This window comes from Cornus florida, unplaced genomic scaffold (genome assembly GCF_030987335.1).
Source record: "Cornus florida cultivar Cherokee Brave unplaced genomic scaffold, ASM3098733v1 CherokeeBrave_3.0.0_Hap2_Chr01, whole genome shotgun sequence".
Lineage (NCBI taxonomy): Eukaryota > Viridiplantae > Streptophyta > Magnoliopsida > Cornales > Cornaceae > Cornus > Cornus florida.
Window position 1 is genome coordinate 112,928,679 of NW_026775571.1, and position 19,432 is coordinate 112,948,110.

The following is a 19,432-nucleotide window of genomic DNA, read 5'->3' on the forward strand; positions in this document are numbered from 1 at the left end:
TATGTAACACTCTGATACATGATATATATCTATATATATATATATATATATATATTCAAGACAATTCGATACTAGATGACAATGACAAATTTGGATTTGAAAAGAACAAAATAAAATTGTTAATAATTATTAAATTAATAAAAAATAATAAAAATATTAACAAATTAAAAATATATATATATATATATTTCAGAAAGAGTAAGAATTAAAATTTGACAATTCAAAACAATTTGAGAAGAGAATACTGTAGAAATCAAATGTTTAGACCGATTAACGATACCACTATATACATAAATGATTAATACTTAATTTTATATGGATTCACAGATATTCCCTTTTAATAGAGAGATCAAATGTTTAGACCCAATCATGATCAACATCTATCAAAGTGATATATTTTGTTCTAAAAAAGAAATAAAAGAAAAAATTACTATGTTTTTCCATGTTCTGAAACTCATACAAATCTCATTGACTTATATATAAACAAGAGATTTTTTAACAATATAACACATTGACATAGATAAATATAACATTTTGCAGGAAAAAAAAAAAAGAGAAAAAAGAACTGTTCATGCGCACACATGTATAAGAGCATGGTTTAGTTTAGGGGCACAAGGATATTAGATAATGTACATAATGACTTAATTAAAATTTAAATTAAATTTATTTCAATTCTAAATTTAAAGGGTCGATTAGACAATACATAAAAGGTTTGGAAACCCTTATTTCGCTTACTTGATACGATAATTCTCAAAAAGTTGCTAATGCGGTCCTAGAATTCTCAAAATGATCAAAGATTTAATTGTCAATCAGCTATGATAGTTAAAATTTCCTCTTTAATTATTAAAATACTTTTAATATTTTACAAGTTATTTATGGATTAAAATCCAACACCATCTACATATACACTTTATTTCTCTTGATCTCTCTGTATAAACTCATTCAGGGACTAGTAGTCACTGAAGTTACCATCGCATAGTTTACGTACAATAATATGGATATGCAATTTTGGCAATTGTCATGTTGATGGGGTGTCTAAAATAACGAATTACGGACCCTTATTTAGTGAAAGCTGTGTTGATTAGCGTGATGCCAAATCCAGTTTGGAGTTTATAATTAAGCATTATTAATCACTTTAATTACTTAGAAACAATATATGAAAATGATATCATGTTTTCCATGTTAAACGAGATTAACATTATCTAATTGTCTTCTTTATAGAGTTGGCCGGTTTAAGGAGATATAAATGTCTCAATTATAATCTTTTGTGTTATTTGTGTAGAGGAGCATTCAACTTAATCATCATGCTTAACGAAACAAAAATTAAAAAGAAAGAAAAGAAAAGAGAGTAGAACATCATATTTTTCAAAGGGCATCAAATGTAATTAATTAAGCATTGGCGCGCATATATTTGATGCCACCCATCTTTCACTGCAGAGTGGAAAAAATATATCCAAATTTTCTACATCAGAACCAAGCAAATTAATACAGAGAAAAAAACTTGATAAAAAAAAAAAATAATAACACACTTAAAAAACTTGAAAATAAACACACATCTAAAATTCAGTTTTCATCTAGTGGCTTCTCCATTTATAAATTCTCCGTCGACTTCAGCTCATAACTCTTGTTATAATTCTGATCATCTGAAATATTCTCCGGGCTCTGTGGCCTGTACTGGTATCTCTTGGCCACAAACAAATAGGTCAAGAAATTTATTGAGCTAAGTATAGACAACAACCAGTAGAACAGATTCAGATCATTCTTGTTGATGTTATTTCCTCCTAACCATCCACCACTGTTAGTCATTCCCTTCGTGGACCGATTCACTATCTTCACAACTATAGTGCTCAGAAAATACCCAAGTGCCATGGAGATCCAGAGGAAGCAAGTAGAGATTGATTTCAGCCCTTTTGGTGCTTGTGAATAGAAAAATTCAAGAAGACCAACATATGTGAACATGTCTGCTATACCAAAAATGAAGTACTGGATTGATAGCCAGAAAACGCTAATGGGGAGTGGCTGCAACACTGGGAGTGCATCTAGCATATTGTGTTTTCTTGCGACCTCTTTTCGCTTCACTTCCAGCAGTCCAGCAGCTGCCATGGACACGGCAGAGAGAATTAGGCCGACCCCAACACGTTGCAGGTGAGTTATTCCAGTGGGGTGGCCAGTGATCTTACGGGCAAAGGGCACGAATAAGCAGTTGTAGACTGGGATGATGATGATCAAGAAGACGACGGGGATGATGGGGAGTGAAGCTGGTGGTATGTTGAAATGTTTGTTGATACTTGTGTCCATGGTGAGGCCTTGTTGGATGGAGAAGGTTTGAAGTTGAGCCAAGCAAAGAGTCATGATAATGGTGCAACAGAAGATTGGGACCATTCTAAGTATGATTTTGGCATTCTCTACTTGGGTGACCCTGCAAAGTTTCCATGGACTAACTGTTTCTGGTGTTCCATGTTGTGTTGGTGATGTTTGGATGGCTGCTTTGTCTAGGAACCTAAAATTAAAACAAATTTATGAAGTAATTGTTACATATATATAGGTACCAAACAAAAAAAGTAAGGATCATCTCTAGCGCTGAAGAGGGTCATGTACTCCATTAAAGGTGAAGATTGCATCATCAAGTGATCTATGATGGTCCACTCTCAACCCTTGATGGTGTAATCTCCACCCTTGATGGAGTATAGACCGTCTCTAATGCTAGAGAGGATCCAAGTTAAAAAAAAAATAGGAGAAAAAAAAAAGGTACCTGAAACCATCACTGTGAGGAAGAAATTCTGCTTCTATTGCGGCTTCCTTGTCCCTATTGATCTCATACAGCTCTGTAGGGTCCTCAGGAAGTTGAAGCTTTCTATTAAGGATGGCTGCTACATACACCTAAAAGCAACATGAAACACGGACAAAATCAGTACTTATGTATATTACATACATAAAACATGTTCTCTTGATTTATGAATTAACTATGTGTGTGTGTGTGTGTGCAAACCTGAATAATTTCAGTGATGGCACTACTTCCTTGAAAAACATGTATGCGGTAGCGTGGCAATCCAGAAACAAAGATGATGACAGCCAAGAGCATGGCAACAGTTGAGATCCCAAATCCCCAGTCCCATCCCTTGTTGTCTTGGATCCACACGATAAGGGTTAGACTAGCTGCGCCGCCTATGCACACTGCTAGCAAGAGCCAGTTGAAGAAACTGGACATCTGTTTCGCTTCTCGTGGATCTTTCTCATCAAATTGATCAGCACCATGTGTTGGCAACCCAGCTTTTAGTCCTGAAGCGCCAATGGCGATCATGTATAGGGCGGCGAAGAGGAGTGCAGCGTTGCCGCCATCAACTTGGTGACAGCTTGCCGTTGGATCAAAAATGTTGCAGGGAGGTGGCTTGAGTTTGGAATAGTGAGCTTGTATTGTTAGTAATGCAAGTCCCTAGATGAACATTGAAAAGTAGTCATCAATTACCAGTTATATATCTATGAGTTCAAAGGCTAAAAATGTATAGTGGAAGGCTGAGACTGTTTGATTCAATTCTTTAAAATAGTTCTTTCTTAACACACCCTCACACACTTCTGTCCATATGAAAACTCGATCTTCTACTTTGAAAGGTGAAAGAAGTACAATACGTTGGTGGTAGCGATGTTATATGTATAACATTAGTCAATTATGCCTTTTATCAACTCGGCTGTCTGAAAACAATTATCAGAAAAAAGTTTTGAAAGCCCTATATATTCTTATATCATCATATCTTATTCACTATTATATGTACTTGTAAATATATCTATATATGAAACATGAAGATTTAGAGTACTGATGAAGCATATATACCATGAATTCAATGCATGCTGAAATAGAAACAGTCATAAATCTGCCGATGTAAGCGTCTGCAAGGGAGGCCATGAGGATGGCTAGAATGTAACTAGTACCCATGTAGTTTGTTAGCTGATTAGCAGCATCAGCCATTATAAAGTGCATCACTCTATTGAAGTATGTCACCAAATTTACTGCTAGTGCAAGAGTTGCCAAGTTCTCGAAAGCAAAAGCAGCTGCAACACACAAAGTGGAACATATATATATAAAACAGAAATATATAGCTAGCTCAATACATTATAAACTGCATGACTTTGCCATGATAAAATTCATAGCTAAAAGATGATATTCGTGACAAAAAAAGTTCTTTATAGAAACATATTTTATATAAGACCTTGATTAATTGCTTTAGGTCATGGGAAATTAGAAACTCAATATTGCATAAAAACTGTGTTTTGCCACAAATGCCTGTTGAGGAGACAAGCCTTATATTTTGCCATGCCAAAACGTTAAGCCTTTTTTTGTCGCGGCAAATCTTCATGGCAAAAAAAGTAAAGATTATTGTCACCTAGGACAAGCAACGAAGTTTGTGGTCCTCCATGCTTATCCTTCCTTGCTGTTCTTCCCTTCCAATCCACCTTTCCTTCAACAAGCTCAGCTTTTTCCTGCAAGTAAATTAGGGAAACATCAGGGGTACAGGAGGAAAATAAGAATGAACAATGAACACAAAAAAAAAAAAAAATGAAGAAGGAGATGTTTTTGAGATGAAGTCAAAATTACAATACCATAGCTAAGTAACTGCTAAGGTATTATTAATTTAAGTGAGCTGCAAAAGAAAATGATGAGAATGGTGGAAGCTGAGATAGAGGTATGTATATATATAATGGTTTGGAATCCCATATGTGATACCAGTGAGCCCTGGATGAGTTATGACCACTTCTTAGGACCAAAATACCCTCTTTTGTTGGAATGTAATGAACCTATTGCAGAATGTTGCCGACTTGGGGTGAGAGAGATCCTGATGACTCAGTCCACATCCGTCAACAGGAAACTAACGAAAGCGATATGTCAACATGCATATTACCATTACATAGTACGGTTAATTGAAATAAGTTCATGATAGTTGAACGTTACGGTCACGGTATGTTTGATGATGTTGAATTCGCATGGTGTTTATTAGACCTATATCATCTAACGGCTAAAAATGAACAATTACACACAAATAAGTGACCGTAGTTACACTCCATCTTGACAATTATATATTTGGCCATCATTCTCAAGTATGTAGAATATTTTACATAATAACTTTTAGATTTGCCTGATATTGGTAATGATCAATGGTTTTGTTCAAAGAAGTAGAGTTAAAGAAGCAATATGACATCAACAAGTGTGAAAGGTGTTTAGAATGATTATGAATGAATCAATAACAAGATTACAAGGAGAAAGACGAGCGAGTGCATGTTTCCAAATGTGTCGCAATACTTTTAAGCTTATATTAATTCGTGTAGAGAGCTTCTTTTTCTCTTGGACACAAGCTAGTGCCCTTTGTCCTTGGTAAACTATCAAACAAATAGAATGCTCAAGAAATTAAGTTATTAAACAAGGATGAAAATAACACAACAATTAATTTAGACAAAAATGCGAGTTCAAGAGGAAACATATTCTAAGGCTTTAATTAATTTAGGTTTCGTTTGTTTGGACGTAAAATATTTTTCAAAAAATATTTTTTTATTTTCAGGTGTTTGGTTGTCGTAAAATATTTATGAAGAAAAAAATATATTAAAATTTAATAAAAATAACTTATCCATCAAATTTCGACAAGTTATTTTACATGCCGTGTCCAATGGACTCGACCTCAACCTTGACGTAAATCTTTGCCAAACACCGACAAACTAAAAACAAAATAATATTTTACCTGAAAAAAAAAATATATTTTTCAAAAAGAATATTTTACGTGGAAACAAAAGGAACCTTAATATCGGTCTCCACGGGACCCATTCAATCTTAATTTTACAAAAAAGGGGTGATTGATGTTGATATTTAGGTAAAAAAATAACGAAATGCTGACAATAACATTTAAATACAATTTTCATATTAACAATGTAATTCCACAAAATCATTGTTAATTGGTGATGCATTATTAACGTTGAGGTTTTCATGACTTGGTCAGGGACCGCTCCCAAATTTAGCTGTGTATATCAGCAATTCTCTGATTTTTTTATTTTTTATTTATTTTTTTGCGGAAGGTATCCCCGTCTCCAACTTAAAAACAAAAGCTTGTCCAAATTGCTTCCTAAAAAGGTATGGACTTTAAACTGCATCTTAAATGAAGACTAAATGATATAATAGAAAATTTACAATAATGTATTCCAACAATGTCATTCATTACAAACAGACATGTACGTGGTGTCTCAATAATTTCAAAAACCATATATTTTTTTCTCCTTGCAAATAAATTAAGCATATCGATTTTGTTCTTTTGAAGACTTGTTAGCTCTTAATCATGGACGGTAAAAAATATACCACGGCCTTTGTTAATCTCTATATATTTTGAAGCACTATACTTTCGTCATTGACAGAGAATTGACCTAAAGAAGTTACGAATTCGGTCTAGCGGAAGCCTTGCCTACCTGAACTGACCATGAATAATCTTTGGGAAAATGACAAATTTCTCAGCCAGACTCCCGAGCAAAATCTTTGTGACTTTATGAAAAATTAGATAAATTCAACTTATTTCAATATCCACAGATTCCATCTACATTTCATAATTTCACTTCCCTATAATCTTACTTATCTCCCTTGTTAGTGATCAAAATGTCAATTTTGTCATTTCAACACTTGAAATGATATCAAATATTTCTTGAACAAAACGGCAAAATAACACATTCCGAAACAAAAGAGAATGAATCTATATAAAATATTGACAAATGTCAAAAACTATAGGTAAAATTTACCCTTTAAAATTTGAAACACTCCCCCATAAATATGGCCACTAGTGACCGTAATGTTGGATCCATCTTTGTACTTTGTAGAGATACGAAAGTAGCATGCTACCCAATAGCTCTTATGGTCCAGCGCTCGCCCAAATTCTTAACGAACGGCTTGGGCCGGGCCTATGCCTGGCCTGTGCACTGAGTTGTAAAGAATGTTCAGAAAAGCAAAATGGGGATGAGTACTTTACTTCAAAACTGTTTAGTAACAAATTAGAAAACAGCAATGTTTTTACAAAACACCAATGTTTTTACGTACTTATTCGGTATTTCTTAAATGTATTTATAATTTTAAAATATATTTTTAATTTTTAACACATATTTAATACTTCAACTGATTATCCAATACTTTTTAAATATTTTATAATATATTTTTAATAAGTTTTAAATATTAAAATGTAACTTTTCTAACAATAATAATATAGTATAATTATTATGAAAAGTGCAAAATTAATTAAGTAATTAATATGGATATTTGTTTTATATGTTGTGAAACGAACTATTATGTTATATAATGATTCTATTTGGATGTATTTTTTGTATATAAAAAATATATTTATTATTATCATTTTTTGCCGTATTCCGTCATACTTGTATCTTTTTTATTTTTCCTTTTTTTTTTAAATAAATTTTTTATATCACAATATCATATCATATTGTATTTGCATTTTGTATATATATCCGTATCCCTGCAGCAAACATTTATGAGTTGTCAACTTTGAGATTCAATAAATTTATTGTAAGTACTTCCTTCTATATTATGTGGGTTAGGGACCCAATTATTTTCTAATCATTTATTTAATTTAGATAGAAGCTAACAGTAACGTTAGTAAGAGAGATTTCTAGGGACAAGAATTATTAGCTCTTTATATTTAATAAAAATTATTTTAAAAAATCAAATAAATTATTTAATAATTTTTAATTTAACAGTTAACTATTTAGAGTTCACAATTATTGTCATTAAGAAGATCTCTCTTGACAATAATACTTTAATTAAAAATTAAGTTGAAATCAAACAAAATAAAGTAAATAAAAAAAATCCTCAAATAATAATAATAAAAAAAAATTAACATATATTTTTTAGAGGTAATAAAACTTTTAACATGTAATTGATTATTATGAAATTTTTTCAAGAAACGAAAATTTTATATTTCATAATTTGGTATGCATTAAACTTACCACAAAAGAAACAACATTTTATTGTAAATTTATAAAACTTTTTTAAAAAATTAATATTATTTTGTATTTTTTATATGAAAATTTTATGACTGTTATTCAAATTTCTAAAGTGTGTATAATATTTTTTTACTTATTTTCATTTTTGTTATTTCTATAACAAAAATGTCTAACTTAGCAACTGTATAGAAGACAACTGTGCGTTAATTGTAAATCCAGTAATCGACCTTCTTGGCCTCCTTCGATTCTTCCCTTCCACTTGGAACCTCCTAATTGAAGTAACGAAACCCTAACCCAGCTCCAACCTCTGCCATATATATATATCTAATGGAAGATTCTAAATCAAACACAAGCGACGACGAAGATCGTTTCTTCGACGCTGCTGATGAATTCCCATTCTACGATTGCGTCGACACCGACGAATCAGATCAACCTATTTCACACGCTTCCTCAATTTCTCAGCTTGTACCAATCGAACCCATCAAGTCCCCATCGGAAATTGTTTCTCCGACTGGACTCCGGCGCCGGAGATCCTTCTCTCAACACATTCGCAAAGACATCTCCGGCAATGATTCCAAAAGGTCAAACCCTGATCCTTCGGTAAGTTCCGAAACCAATCAGACTCATGACGCCATTACCACTACTACTACGCCTAGGGAAAGAAAGTACAGATTTTCCAGGAATTTGAAGGAAAGTGAGGGGGAGGGCGAGAAATCGGAGTCATTTAAGGTTCGGTTCAGCTCAGGAAGAGCCAGTGATAGCATAAACGAAGAGAACAAAGAGAATTCTACTATAACGGCTGCGAATGGTGAAAGAATTGATGAGTCTGTTGCAGTTGATTCACGTCCAGGTGAAATTGATGAGTCTTCGAATTTTCTGTTTCTCTTAGCTAAATTGCTGATTAAAGCCATCGGTTTTCAAATCAGTTTATTAGTTAGCTTTTTCACATTTCCAATATGGATATTGTATTGCTCATACATGTTTGTGATTGATCCATTTCGAGCTGTAAGGCGTGGGAGAGAGTATTTGACAGGGAAGTTGTTGAGAGTGTGGGGTGTTGTGTGTGAAAATGTTACACCTTTCGTATATGAATGGTTGAAGGAACATAAATCAACATGGATGTTGGCATTGCGGTTTGGCTGGGGATTGTTGTGGTCGGCTTATGTTTGCTTCATTTTGGTCAGTTTACTGGTTTTGGCATTTGTAGTAAGTGGTATTATGATGAGGTTCTTGGTGGAGGAGCCTATTCGGATAAAGGAGACACTGAATTTCGATTATACAAAGAACAGTCCTGTTGCGCTTGTGCCAATAATATCTTGTCTGGATGCATCTAGCAGTGAGTATCATAAGGAAAAAAATGAGGTAGAAAGGATTGGGGGGCCACGGGTTGTACATGCAAATCACAAATTGCAGGCTACTGTTTCATTGACATTACCAGAGTCGGATTACAACAGAAATCTCGGGATCTTTCAGGTATGTTTTTCGTTATTCAAAGGATGGTTTATGATTAGTTTTCAGAAGTTGCCTCTTTTTTGTGTCTGTTTGTAAGCATGTTGCCAGCATAATAGTATTAGTTGTGCAATTTTTATTTTTTTCTTTTTTCCATTCGTGTTAGACTTTGTGTGAATATTGAATTATGAATTGGTACGAGTTATGTCTCTTATGACAATTGAAACAACTTGCTATGCTGATATTGTTTTTGTGTGGTCAATCTCCACTTGCATAGCTATATTAACTTCTTTCAAATTGCCAATATCACTTCTGAGGTTCATAGGTTATCCCCATAGCTTTATTTCTATAATATGTTTTCCAAAATGATCTTAAATAGCCTTAAATCATTGCAAAATATTGTTCTGTGCTTCAATTGTCAAACATCCTGTACTTTCACAGTTTGGAAAAAGAAGGGGGATGAGCCTAAAATTAATATTGCACCTGAGTGGAAAGGTGCCACCTTTCCAGTTGCATCTGAAATATGAGAATTCCTGAAAGAATTGCATAAGCGATGCTATTTGATGTACAGTTAACTAACCTGGTTGGCTCATCTTTTCGGCATTATTTACGATTGACCAATGAATGTGTTAAAGAGACAGGACTCAGGAGGTGCCATATAGAAAGTATCTATAGAAGCTTGGATGAGATAACACCATATTAGTTTCATATTTATGGCAATTGTATAATATGTGAACTTCAAGCACTTGTTATTGTTCAACACCCCACTCCCCTGCCCAATTGTTAGACATTTCCCCAAGATTAACCTATTTTATTATATAAAGAAACCTATGTCCATTGTTCTTGGATTTTTATAAAACTTAGTTATTCTTGGGCAAGGTTTTGAGACAATAAGACTCTTAATTAAGGATTCTCCAAATGTTGATATGGTGATGTGGTCTGGCAAGAGAATATGATAGTTACAAGAACCGGTGGTCCCAAATAACTAGGATCATGGCTAAAACTTGCAAAACCTGATTTTTGAGCAGATTTTTTCAGCGCAAGAGGGTCGAATACCTATAATCACAGGGCTCAAAACCAAGCATTTGAGAAGAAGAAGAAAGGGGAGAAGAAAATTAACTATTTCAAATTTGATTTTCTCTCACAAAATTTCTTAATTGTAGTTATGTGTATAGAATGGTTAAGGAGTTTAGTTTATATTGAAATAGTTAAAATGACCTAAAACTAGATGACAAGTAGCTCACTGGCAAGTTTCTCAACAAAAAGTAGGTGACATTAAGATGCGTATCTTGCAAACAGCTTCGTTGATGACAAGTAGTTCAAAACAAGCATCCTCGATCCAAGCAGCCTCTTCTTTTCTTTAAGGCGTGATGGAGAGCATTAGCATTCTTCTCATCCAAAATAATTCCTCAATCCCAAATCCCAATCACTCTGAAATACAGAAGAATGCAATTTGTAAAAGAACCATTTTCTTACTTTTTTTTTATATTTTTTGTGTGCGCTTTTTTTTCCCCTTTTCTTTTCCTAATTTTTGCTCTCTCTCTCTCTCTCTCTCTCTCTCTCTCTCTCTCTCTCTCTCTCTCTATATATATATATATATATATATATATATATATATATATATTGATGAGTAGAAGTTTGTTGGATTTCTATCCATTGCCAAATTTGTTGCACTAAATTTTAAATATTGTCAGTCATCTAATAGTTTGATATTTCATTTTGAGTAGTTAACATCCCTGTCTGAAGTAAGCTTATGTAACTTGTCAATCATGTTTTCTCTCTAAAGGTCAAGGTAGACTTCCTCTCTGCTAATGGGAAGGCCCTTGCAAGTTCACGCCGTCCATGCATGCTGCAATTCAAAAGCCAGCCTATCCGTCTGCTATTGACTTTCCTTAAGGTTGCTCCTCTTGTTGCTGGTTATGTATCGGAATCCCAAACTCTGGACATAAAATTTAGTGGTTTTATTGAAAGAGAGATACCTACTGCCTGCTTACAGGTGGTAATTGAACAAAGAGCAGAATATCGGCCTGGTGCTGGTATCCCTGAAATATATGCTGCATCTCTAATACTCGAGTCAGAACTTCCACTGCTGAAAAGGATTTTGTGGTATTGGAAGAAAACAATTTTTATATGGATTAGCATGATGATTTTCACAATGGAATTATTCTTTACTCTACTATGCTGCAAACCTATAATTATTCCAAGGGTAAGGCTGAGGGATGGTTCTGCTAACAATAGTGCTCCTCAAAACAATCACCCAGTTCAAAGGTAGCTTTTAGACGTTGGCTTCTGAGGACTTTTGTGATGATAGAAGTAATGGTTTGATCTTTCATGGCTGTTGTAAGCATTTTCTAACACTTTTGTTTATATACAGTTCCCTAACTTTAATTTTGCACAAATATTTTAATTCATTCAACCACAGAACTGTGTCTGTGCCATGATAACTATAATTGATGTACAGTTTTGATATTGGAAAAATATATATAACTCTGCATGTGTATATTGCTCAATTCTCAAATAACTGTTTCTTTCTTTAGTTATCTTGTAAATAATGGAAGAGAAGAAACATAATATGTAGTATTCACAACACATACGAAAATGGTTTCGAATAGCACTAACAAATTTTCGTATACAGGTGGATTGGCATGAGGAGATTCTGGGGAGTTCAAAAAAATGTTATGTGGACATATTTGCTTGCAGTGTTGCTTTATTCTTATTATTTATTTATTAATTTGTTTCCTTTTTCCTATTTACAGCTATATTATTGATGCGAGCATGGCACTTGTAATTCTTTTTCCTTAATTTCCTGTGCATGTCTAATTGTATGTTTTGCATTGATAAATTCTGTAAATAGATAATAGAAGGCAGTGATGATGTAACTCAATGAAATCCTTCGTCACCTGGAGATAAACCACCTGTATTATAGGCTTATCACTTTTTATTAAGGTAACTATGCACAAGTGGCTACATTTTCAATAGGCTGTGGCTAATATGGCCTGTATATTGTCTTTTAGGGATATATGTGGCTAATAATTATATCAACTCCAAGTACATTATGCATTTGTTTAGCTTGTTGCAAGTCTGGTGTTTGAATGACCAGTTATGTGCATGATGCCTATTTAGTCTTAACACTCCTCTGCCCCCCGAAAAAAACCCTAAGATGTTACAGAGACTGTTGGTAGTATCTGTTGGATGGCACTAAAGATTGGGTTAGGGCACTTGTGTGTGAATAGCAACCATATCACTTGAACTTGTATATTACATCCCTTCGTTTCAGATCTCCGTAGCACGTGAGATATTTTGATTGCATGAACATAGAATAGGGGTTCCTCTCCACATAGTATTTGACTAGGTATGCAGTAATATTTCTCGATTAATTTTGAAGGAAACTATCATATGTTATTTTTATTTTTTTAATCATTTTATGTTAAATTATGCATGCTATCTTGAATTTGGTGTGTGTGTGTGTGTGTGTTTTCACCAATCAATGCATACAGCACACTGTGCTGATGGATGGGATCATGCAAGTTCTACTGTTGAACAATTTCAGGACAGGTATGTGTACCCTTCTTTGTTTATAAAATAGAATTCATGTTACCTCAATTGAATCTTATAAATAGTTGCGAATGTCATGTGTTGCTAAAGCAGTCCCAGTCTTTAAATTACTCTTGTTTATGGAATTACAATTGAACATAAGAAAAAGTTCATGTTCCTTCATCTTCATCTTAGTATACACCAAGTGCGACACTTGAAAGTTATATTTCCATTGACACAGAGTACCGCGCTTGATATTTCAACCCATGAATACGCATATCATAAATTTTACTTGCTTCCACTAAAGTCTCTCATCAGGATGCAACACATTCATTGATGGAAATAACTCTTAAAGACTAAAAATTTATTTAATTTCTATTACAAGTTCCTATATGAATATTTAGTTGACATTTCTTGGTCAGTTCGATCCGTTGCTTCTGACGCTCTTGAGGAAAGAGCCACTCTTGGTGATTTCACGCAGGGGCTTGTTGGTGAACCTGATGATATTGTAGACCCAAGCACCTGCTATGGCCCCAAAGGTTGTTGCTACTAGGTATATCCATATACCCCTGTATTGGTTCCACACAATTGCTGGCCCCAAACTTCTTGCAGGATTCATCGATGCTCCTGAAATTGGCCTGTCAACTGAAATGTCAGTACAATCTAGAGGCATACTCTCACCAACAACTCCGGATTTCTTTTTGTGGGTAGGAGTTGACGTTATGATGACATGATAAGACTGATCTCATCATGACGTCAGTCTTTACTCACATGAAATAGTCAAACTAGTCCGATTATCAAATTACATAACATTTTTTGAAAATAAATGGTTCAAGGTAGAGATATGGTGGTATGTGCCCCAGCTAACAAAAAACAGTCATGTTTGAATTCTAAATATCGGACTACATATCATTTTCGTAGATTAATAGTTCAAGATTACAAAAAACAGTTAGATTTGTTTGAACTCTGAATATCGGATTACATATCATTTTCGTAGATTAATAGTTCAAGACTTTAAGTAAGGACATTGGAATGGTCCGGCTTCTGTGATTGAAGTTTAGGTGGGCATTGCAATAAGATAAAAAAGAGAGAGAATTTAATACCCTGCAAACATGACATTAAGCAGAACTGTAGACCCAACCGCAAGTCCCGCAAGTTCTCCAATCTGCACCAACAAACAAAAAAAGGAAATAAATTATGTATTGATGATGGATAAGGTCCACATCATCGATAATAAGGTAAGAATAACGGCATCTAAAAGTCATTGTCATAAATGTTTCTTGAACATTTAGGCTTGTATTTATTAGTTAAGATTAATTCGTATTTATTAATATTGGGTTAAAGCGTTGGCAAGTAAGCCATCCAATTCTTAATGATTCTCATATCCTTTATATATATATATATATATATTAATAGTAGTATTATATATTTAGGTTTGAAAATTGAATGAATCATTGAAGAGAGAAGAGTACTAACAGCTCGATTATCTGTGGCGACACCAGATATGACAAACATGAGGTAGAATGTGATTATGAACTCCAAGACGAAAGATTGCATGTCCGACCCGCCCGGAAGTGTGCCGGCAAAATGATTCTGCTCCCCGCTAAATATTAGCCGGAGGGTTCCGCTTGCCAGAGTTGATCCTAGGACTTGAGCAGATACATAGGCTGGCACCTGTGGTTGAAATTCAATGTTGAACATTATTAGGACAACATGCAAGATTTGAATTTTAGGGAACATCTAAGGAACAACCCACTTAGAATCATTGACAAATTGGTACATGAGGGAGTGGTTTAAATGTGACATGTTTTGGCGCCTTACAATCGTTAAAATACTTCTTAATCATTAAAATGATATACTAATACAATAGTTGGATAAGATCAACTAGTGATAAAACTTACATACTATTCAATTTTGAACAGTTTTAACCTGACATTTACCCACGTGGTCCCAAATTAGTCTAAAAAGTCGGTTAGCTTTGTTGTTTCTTTCAAGAGAGTACCGGGCTAATGTGATGTACCTGTTTCAATGGAAACCTTTTGCAGGTTGCGAAGGCAATGGTGACAGCGGGGTTAAAATGGGCACCGGAGATGTGGCCAACAGAGTACACCATTACCATCACAACCAGTCCCCAGACGATTGATATTCCTGGATGTGACACCACCTTGCCCTCATCGGAATTCACCACCACCGCGGCACAGCCGGCAAATATCAAGAAGTAAGTCCCCAAAACCTCCGCTATCAGCTGTATCCAACAAACAAACGATTCACTTATGAGAACTTTGACTAGTTGAATTCTACTATATGGGGATTAATCGAGAGACAAGATTGAATTCAATCAAATTAAAATAAGGTGTTACTCGATTAATTTGCCAATAAAATCAAGGAAAAGAAGAAATCAAAACAATTCATGTTTTGATGTTTGGTTATTGGAGAAAATGAAAGAAAAACTCTCAACTTATATAAGACAGAATAGACTATAGGAGATAAGAATGGAGAGAATTATTTTAAATACCTTTGTTTTCCTTAGGTTTATAATTAATTAGTGACCAAATTAAGTATGATTGTTGAATAATATGAAAAGCAAAGCAAAATGAAAAGAAGGATCACCTTTTGCATGAAAGGTATGGTAACAAAGCTGCTGCCTCCGGAGTCTCCATCGTTTTTGGATGCTGAGGCAGGAAGGTTGTGATTGACGTGATCACCATCTTTAATATTCAAAACCACTCCATGGTTACCATTTGCTCCTGATATCTCAGCCATCACTTTTATATATCAAAAATATTCTAGAGAGAGAGAGAGAGAGTTATAGAGAGAGGGAGAGAGATTTCTCAGGTATTGGTGTTTCACCGTGGAGTGAACAAGAGTACCACAAAACTTGTGCACATCTGGATAGAGCCCATACATAATATATAGAGGGAGAGAAAGAGAGACATTTGGACCAGTTCAGAAATATGAATTAGTGTTTGACCATGACACATCTTTATTTTCTCTTCGTATATTTTTATTGTTTTAGTAAATACTATTTAATTTATTTGTTACTGTAGTAGATATGATTGAAAAGAGAGGTTTGTGTGCTTTTAAAATCCCAAAATGTGAACAAAAGAAAAGGCATTGAAGGCTGCTTCAACAACCCACCGGAAAAACAGAAAGACATGAATGTCTTTAATAAAGTCGTAATGTTACTTCAAACCATCAATTAAGTCCACTCACTCCCAGTGAAGCTTTACCAATTATTAGGGTGGCAATTTGTGTTCGCGGGCCGTAATCATATCGAGTCGTGTCGTATCGTGTCAATTTAAGAGTATTATATTAAACAGTTCAATCCGAATACGACCCGTTTAATAATTGTATCAGGAACTCTCAACATTAACCCGACCTGTTTATTAAACAAGTTACACGTGTGACCCGTTTAATCCTATTTACAAATATATATATATAAAGCTTTACCAATTATTAGGGTGACAATTCGTGTTCACAGGCCGTAATCATATCGGGTCGTGTCGTATCGTGTCAATTTAAGAGTATTATACTAAACAACTCAACCTGAATACAACCCGTTTAATAATTGTGTCAGGAACTCTCAACATTAACCCGACCTGTTTATTAAACAGGTTACACGTGTAACCCGTTTAATGACCTATTTATAAATATATATATATATATATATATATATATATATATATATATATATAATTTTAAATAATTAATAATACTCAATAAAATAATAAATATTAAAAAAAATATAAGTTTTAATAAACCAAATTACTAAATAGTTTCTAGTTTATAAAAGATTAAATTATAAGACACAAATTTATATAAGTATTTTAGAACTTATATAAAAATTTATTTACGACATATATAGTTAAACGTGTATAAATGGGTTACATTGGTTGAATCCCTCAATCCAAATACGACACGATTAACTAAACGGGTTAATCGTGTCGACCAATTTATAACCCGAATCTGTTTAAGGTCAACCCAAACCCATTTAACTCGTGTCGTATTCAAGTCGTGTTGGCGGGTTGTGTCAACTTTTGTCACCCCTACCAATTACCAGTATTATTTTAAGATGGGCTATTGGGATAGGCATGATTTGAGATAGGAATGTACCAAATCCGAAATAATTAGGATATAAATTGGACATTCATTTTGATAATTCACTAACGATGATTAATCTGATATGTGGATAGGCCTACTTGCGAGCAATCAGAACAATAAGTTCTGCAACATATAGAATTATTTTTTATTCAAATTATTCTTTTTAAAACTCAGTCCGCACTTTTATAATTTTTCATTATTTTATGGTTACTAAGTTATCAAAGAATTTGAAACCTCGTTTTATCTTCTATAAGTATATGACATTGTAATTGAGATTTAATTCTCTAAGAATGAGATGATTCCTATGAATTAAAAAAATGCAATGAATGGTTCAAAGTAAAAAGTGTCGATAGTCATGAGAAAGACCACGACAAAGACTTTGATCCTATTCCTATCTTATTGTTTTATAACTTATTCATTACTTACTATACGGCAAAGCTTCTTATATAGTTTAAACCTCTCGTAATTAATAATCTTGAATGATACAAAAATTACAATCATGTTATATTTGGGAGCCTGTTGAAAGAATTTGGCTCAATATTTGTGTTAAACTTTCCTTAATTCTAAGTGGAAGCTTATTTGTTGTTGGTATGCCGTTAAAATATTACTACGTATTTTTTTTATTTGTGTTTTTAGAAAAACAAAAATGGAACTTATGATTTCCTTTATAAGTTGATCAAAACAGTTCTAAGACGGTGATATTGTATCCGGGATATGGTACTAAATTAAACAACCCGGAGTATGCTACCTCGAAGTCATCACAACTTTTGAATGTGCCATATTCCTGATCCAAGAGATGCCATTGTGCCAAAGGTTTTAAAACTTTCTCCAATTCTAGATTTTATATATATATATATATATATATATATATATATATATATGTGTGTGTGTATATATATATATATATGTGTGTATATATATATTATTATTATTTTGTGGTAGGGTAAGGTAGGTAGATCCAGTTCTGTTATTCTTAAGAAGTAAGTACATAATAATGGTACCAGTCATAGGTGAGATATAATGGTCTACCATGCCAGGGCGCAGGAGGCCCATAAAACATTGAGTGGCCCACGCACAGTTGAAAAAAAAAAAAAGAAAAAAAGAAAAAGAAGAAAGATAGAGATGGTATTGATCCAAAGTCTAATGTAGCTTTTAATTTTTTTGACTTAGATTCCTCCATACATTTATGGGTATATATAATGTGACATTGGTATGAAACCATTTGGTTCCCACTTTTGGTGGGATAAGATCTCATATTTTGTCATGTATTGCATGATCATGGCGTCACATATTTAATAAAAGCAAAGCAATTTTTTATTTGCTTAGTTTATTGGTACTGCTATGTCGACTGTAGATCAATTTTAGAGTTTTGGTAATTGGACCGAATCGACTTCCGCGTGAAGCGGTTGTGTCTATTCGGGTTGAGAAGAATTGGTCCAAAATTTTCTTGTGAGATATAGAATTTATTATAAATGACATAATTTTCGTGAACATTGTTCAAAAGTTAATAAATATTTCATAGAATTTTTTGTTCTCAAATTATCTGTCATATGCCAAAGTGTTTCTTTGTTTTTCCTTCTGTTACACCAGAAAACGTTCCCTAACCGTTCATGTCTAGGACACCTCAAACATATATGATTATATATATATATATATATATATATATATATATATATATATTATGAGGAAAGTACAAAATTTGACTCACCAATCACCAGTAAAGTTAAAAGTTGTAGTGTTAGAAGAATGGAATTAGTTAATGATGAAACCAACCAACAAACTAAACATTACATTACATTCAGTGCACTACATAAATTCAACTGGCGTGCGATTTCCGACCTCCCACCACTAACAGTGTCATTATGTCGTCAACCAATGCATGCTTAATTTATTATTGTTTGTTCAAAATGTGTTATAATTACTCTTTTCACAATCTATCTCATCCAATCCAGTCATGTTTATTATATATATATATATATATATATATATATATATCATCTTCAGATTCTGCTTCATGTCAATAGTTGGACCAGGGGCTGCTATTGTTTGAATTGTTGAATGCTATTGCTGTTCGTCTCATGAATCATAAGTTTAAACACGGGTTTCGTGCACTCATCATTCACACGCATATGAAGATGTACGTGTTTAAAACGCATTCATTATTCACATACATATGAAGATGGTGCTGACGTAACAGTAAAATTACTTTATTGTGATCAGAAAATCATAAGTTTTAAATTGGAAGCAACCTCTCCATATGTACTTAAAATATATATCTCTAACCCTCTCCAAAAAATGTCTCCAAATCTGTAATAATAGAAGTGTGGTTTATTGAATTAGGCCCATATATATATATATGGGTAAAGTTAGA

At 33.6% G+C, this 19,432-nt stretch overlaps 3 protein-coding genes across 4 annotated transcripts; 1 reads left to right on the forward strand and 2 right to left on the reverse strand.

The window, feature by feature from the left end:
• Window positions 1–1,279: 1,279 nt before the first annotated feature.
• Window positions 1,280–5,809, reverse strand: LOC132281014 (protein NRT1/ PTR FAMILY 4.5-like). Its single transcript, XM_059782757.1, has 6 exons — window positions 5,783–5,809; window positions 4,380–4,476; window positions 3,830–4,047; window positions 2,990–3,433; window positions 2,753–2,880; window positions 1,280–2,500 (listed from the first exon to the last, which is right to left on the reverse strand). Exons 1-6 carry the CDS (start codon window positions 5,807–5,809, stop codon window positions 1,591–1,593), a joined length of 1,824 nt encoding a protein of 607 aa, XP_059638740.1. The 3' UTR covers window positions 1,280–1,590.
• Window positions 5,810–8,155: 2,346 nt separating this feature from the next.
• Window positions 8,156–12,804, forward strand: LOC132314669 (seipin-2). 2 transcript variants are annotated; one of them, XR_009483498.1, is made up of 3 exons: window positions 8,156–9,450; window positions 11,213–11,766; window positions 12,062–12,804. XR_009483498.1 is itself a non-coding variant. In XM_059813504.1 (2 exons), the coding sequence occupies exons 1-2, from the start codon at window positions 8,305–8,307 to the stop codon at window positions 11,696–11,698; spliced, it is 1,632 nt and encodes a 543-aa protein (XP_059669487.1). In that variant the 5' UTR covers window positions 8,156–8,304; the 3' UTR covers window positions 11,699–12,020. The 2 variants fall into 2 exon arrangements, 1 of the variants encoding a protein (XP_059669487.1); XM_059813504.1 differs by lacking the exon at window positions 12,062–12,804 and having other exon boundaries at window positions 11,213–12,020.
• Window positions 12,805–13,112: 308 nt separating this feature from the next.
• On the reverse strand, window positions 13,113–15,909 carry LOC132314680 (aquaporin NIP1-2-like). The gene is made up of 5 exons (XM_059813514.1): window positions 15,571–15,909; window positions 14,981–15,205; window positions 14,437–14,634; window positions 14,064–14,125; window positions 13,113–13,598 (listed from the first exon to the last, which is right to left on the reverse strand). The coding sequence occupies exons 1-5, from the start codon at window positions 15,721–15,723 to the stop codon at window positions 13,379–13,381; spliced, it is 858 nt and encodes a 285-aa protein (XP_059669497.1). The 5' UTR covers window positions 15,724–15,909; the 3' UTR covers window positions 13,113–13,378.
• Window positions 15,910–19,432: the final 3,523 nt, after the last annotated feature.

What these genes read in the sequence shown, in the direction of transcription:
- LOC132281014 (XM_059782757.1), bottom strand. Translation starts at nt 5,809, where the DNA reads ATGGGTCCCGTGGAGACCGATATTAAG. An exon ending in CCGTGGAGACCGATATTAAG is followed by an intron (nt 4,477 to 5,782) that starts GTTCCTTTTGTT and finishes ATTTACTTGCAG; the next exon opens with GAAAAAGCTGAGCTTGTTGA. An exon ending in CAGCATGCATTGAATTCATG is followed by an intron (nt 3,434 to 3,829) that starts GTATATATGCTT and finishes ATGTTCATCTAG; the next exon opens with GGACTTGCATTACTAACAAT.
- LOC132314669 (XM_059813504.1), top strand. Translation starts at nt 8,305, where the DNA reads ATGGAAGATTCTAAATCAAACACAAGCGACGACGAAGATCGTTTCTTC. An exon ending in GAAATCTCGGGATCTTTCAG is followed by an intron (nt 9,451 to 11,212) that starts GTATGTTTTTCG and finishes TTCTCTCTAAAG; the next exon opens with GTCAAGGTAGACTTCCTCTC.
- LOC132314680 (XM_059813514.1), bottom strand. Translation starts at nt 15,723, where the DNA reads ATGGCTGAGATATCAGGAGCAAATGGTAACCATGGAGTGGTTTTGAAT. An exon ending in CCATACCTTTCATGCAAAAG is followed by an intron (nt 15,206 to 15,570) that starts GTGATCCTTCTT and finishes TGTTGGATACAG; the next exon opens with CTGATAGCGGAGGTTTTGGG. An exon ending in TCGCCACAGATAATCGAGCT is followed by an intron (nt 14,126 to 14,436) that starts GTTAGTACTCTT and finishes TTGTTGGTGCAG; the next exon opens with ATTGGAGAACTTGCGGGACT.